This window comes from Conger conger, chromosome 15 (assembly GCF_963514075.1).
Source record: "Conger conger chromosome 15, fConCon1.1, whole genome shotgun sequence".
Taxonomy (NCBI): Eukaryota; Metazoa; Chordata; class Actinopteri; order Anguilliformes; family Congridae; genus Conger; species Conger conger.
The window spans coordinates 19,487,671-19,491,036 of NC_083774.1; the positions used below are offsets into that span (position 1 = coordinate 19,487,671).

A 3,366-nucleotide genomic window follows, 5' to 3' on the forward strand; every position below is an offset into this window, starting at 1 on the left:
CTTTGGCCTTCAGTATGATGTCATTGAAGATGATTTAGTCATGAAAGAACATCATGAATATTTTTTAACTGTAATAAAACTGAATGTAATTTTATGACCATCCCTACAAAGCATCCATCTACTTTCTAAACCACTTATGCCTGGGCAGGGTCACAGGGGCTGAAGCCTATCCAAGAAGACATTGAATTAAATCATCCATGGCCCATCACGTCTTGGCTACTGCTGAACTCTCCAGTGCGTCCTTGCTTTCAAACAATGTACCAGACAGTTGAATTTGACACACCCAGTGATTTGGGTATGTATCAGATAGATTTATTCCGATTTTTCAGCCTCATGATGGCCGACTTCACTGGAATTGACATTCATTCAGTCCTCATGTTGAGAGACAACAGCAACATTCCACACTTGAACATCAACTCTCGACCGTTTGTTAGCTTTCTTGGGCATGCACTAATGATACAAGGACCCACAACAGGCCACAAAACAGGCAAATGTCCCATTACTTTTGCTCGCATAAATGTGTTGCAATTCCTACATGAATCACCGATATTCTATAGTACAAAGCCATGCATCAAAAAATATCACTGTCCCAATACTCTTGAATTTAACTATTGCAAAATATTGCCAAAGCAATTATTTCCATAAAACAAAAATAGTAGTAGCAACCAGATGAAAAATAACCATGTACAATGATAATAACAACAGTTATGGGAGCAGTGCTGGTAGGAAAAAGCCTGACCCATCAAACATAATATTTAACTATGTCCTATTGGGCTAGGGTGGCAATGTGATGGTGGTTTGCCTGTTCACTGTCTCTCAGGCTATGGCACGCTGTGACATACTTTCAAGCCAGTTGCGCTGTGGGCCTCTTCCCAGTAAGACTGATAATCTGATGTCAGAAATTTCTTTGAATTTTAAATTTCATTTCTGTATACTTTTCACAATTTAGTAGAAAATGCATCTCTGTTTTCATCTCAAAATGTGTGTGCAAAAATGTGGGCATCCCTAGTCAAAAAGCTTTTTACAATTCGCATCTAAATGAACAGAAGCGAACCTGGCCTCTAAATGGTACAAAGTTAAACATGACACATTTCTTCAATGGTGCTTCCTTGGGAAATCATACCAGCTTGCAAATGCTTCTTGTAGCCAGCTAAGAGTCTTTCAATTCTCACTTTTGGAACTTTTTTCCCAGAAGAAACACCACAAGCTCAGAAATATTCTTCGGCCTCCTTGGATGTTCGGCCATGTTTGAAATCAACTCCAAGCACCATTTACAGTTCAGGTTCTCTTTCACTCACATACAGATTAATTGTAACAGACATGTAAACCAGGGGGCCCAAATTTTTCACACCCCACTGTACAAGCCTGGATTTTCATTTAATGGTATTTCTTAGTCTCATGGATTGTATGATGGATTGGTGATATTCAGTGTATTCCTGCCTTTTACCCAATGTCTGCTGGAATAGGCTTCAGTCCCCTGTGGCCCTTACCAGGAGTAATCAGTTTAGAACAGGGCTACTCAAGTTCAGGTCCTGGGGGCTGCAGTGTCGCAGGTATTTTCTCCAACCATGCGCTACACCACCTGATTTCACTAATTATTTTACCTGCTTGGTTCTGGAAGAGAGGCAATTAGTGAAATCAGGTAGTGTAGTGCATGGTTGGATCAAATACCTGCAGACACTGCACCCCCCAGGACCTGGAGTTTAGAAAGTAGTGTGGGTTTCGAAAATGGACCAATTAATGAATTACAATCTTCAAGTAAATCATAATGAAGGTCAAAGTCAATTTGAATAATATAATTTTTATGAATATGAATATGCATACCTATATACAATATAACATTATAAAGTGCCTATGCCATCACAGTTCCCTGTTATTTTGATTCAAACATGTTGCGTAGATGATACAAATTAAGAATACAAACGGAATACATCCAACATTAGCCAATATCAAATCAAATGCAGTGCTGCAATGTATACTCTTTAGGTAAACTTCATACAAGGTCTCATTAAAGGACTCAGAATAAATCATCTCTTTAACAGTGAGATTGAATTAAAAATTTACATTGTAAAAAAAGTTTATATAGTACATCTTGTCCTAGTGTTTTTATTTTAAGACAAAAGTTCACAATATTTTCATCTTTAGATCATGACCTACAGTCCTCAGGTAGTCAATCACGCTGTAGTGAACATGCTTCACTTCTGTGCTTCATGAAGACCATAGAAACATTGAAAGTGTCATTTTTGGCAGGCTTATTCATGAGAGTATGGTGTCCACCCCCGCAGAGCATTTTTAGATGACCCAGTCATCATGGCGTCTTCATCGCTGGAGGTCTCCTCTGTACAGCTGTTCCCGCCGCTGTCTCCACGGTTGCGGGTGAACTCCTTGGCCTGCAGATTCTGGAAGCAGACCTGACAGACGCGCACGGGCTCACGGGAGATGTTGGGGATGAGGAACCGCTGGCTGGAGCAGGAGCCGCAGACCAAGATGCCGCACTGCCTGCAGTGGTGCCGCCGCTGACTGAAGGAGAACTTGGTGCAGCAGCGCATGCAAATGGCTGAGGCCTTGTCGGGGATCCAGGAGGGGGCGAAATCCTCCACAGGCCCCTGGCCCCTCTCGTTCACCCTCTTGGTGCGGCACTCCTCGATATGCGTGATCCAGGAAGCCTTCTCTTGGGGTGAGGCGGCCGACACATAGAAGGACTTGCTTGGTGTGCGGAGCAGCCATTGGTTCTTCATGTCTGGGGAATCTTCTAGACTCTCCACCATTAGGTCCTCCAGCTGAATGACCTTCTGTCCTGTGTACAAGCGGTCCTGGACGATAATGCTGCCATACACCAGGATGTCATTGAACAGGAAGAAGACCCGGGGCTGAGGGCTTCGTTTGCAGAGCTTTGTCAAGCACCCCTCTCCCACCAGGACCCGGCCTGGTTTCTTCAGGGGCTTCCCATACCGACCGAACGAGCTTTCCACTGCCAGGATCCGCGCCAAGTTATCCTCTGTTGAAGTCAGCTGGGCAGCCATGACAGTCACTCTGCATGTGAGTAAAACAGTCATTGAGCATTTTACACACAGACACACCTTAATCATAATCATAATCAAACAGTGCAGTAAAAAGCATATGACACCAAGAAAACTAAAACATCTGGTACACTTAAAGTACAAAGTGTGGATACTCAGATGTAAAATTAGATTAATATGAGAGTTGACTCTTCAATCCTTCTTGCATTAATAAGTGGTATATTTACCTCAGGTAATTGTTGATCTTCAAAGTTGCAGTTAAAGTCCTCAAGCAAAACTTTGTGAAGCTGCTTGTCTCTTGAATCTCTAGACTCGAATATATGCTGTGAGAGCATACTATTTGTGT

At 42.5% G+C, this 3,366-nt stretch overlaps 1 protein-coding gene across 1 annotated transcript; it reads right to left on the reverse strand.

Annotated features, from left to right (window-relative positions):
* Nucleotides 1–1,785: 1,785 nt before the first annotated feature.
* Nucleotides 1,786–3,366, reverse strand: LOC133112030 (pleckstrin homology domain-containing family F member 1-like). Its single transcript, XM_061222710.1, has 2 exons — nucleotides 3,248–3,366; nucleotides 1,786–3,033 (listed from the first exon to the last, which is right to left on the reverse strand). Exon 2 carries the CDS (start codon nucleotides 3,021–3,023, stop codon nucleotides 2,253–2,255), a length of 771 nt encoding a protein of 256 aa, XP_061078694.1. The 5' UTR covers nucleotides 3,024–3,033; nucleotides 3,248–3,366; the 3' UTR covers nucleotides 1,786–2,252.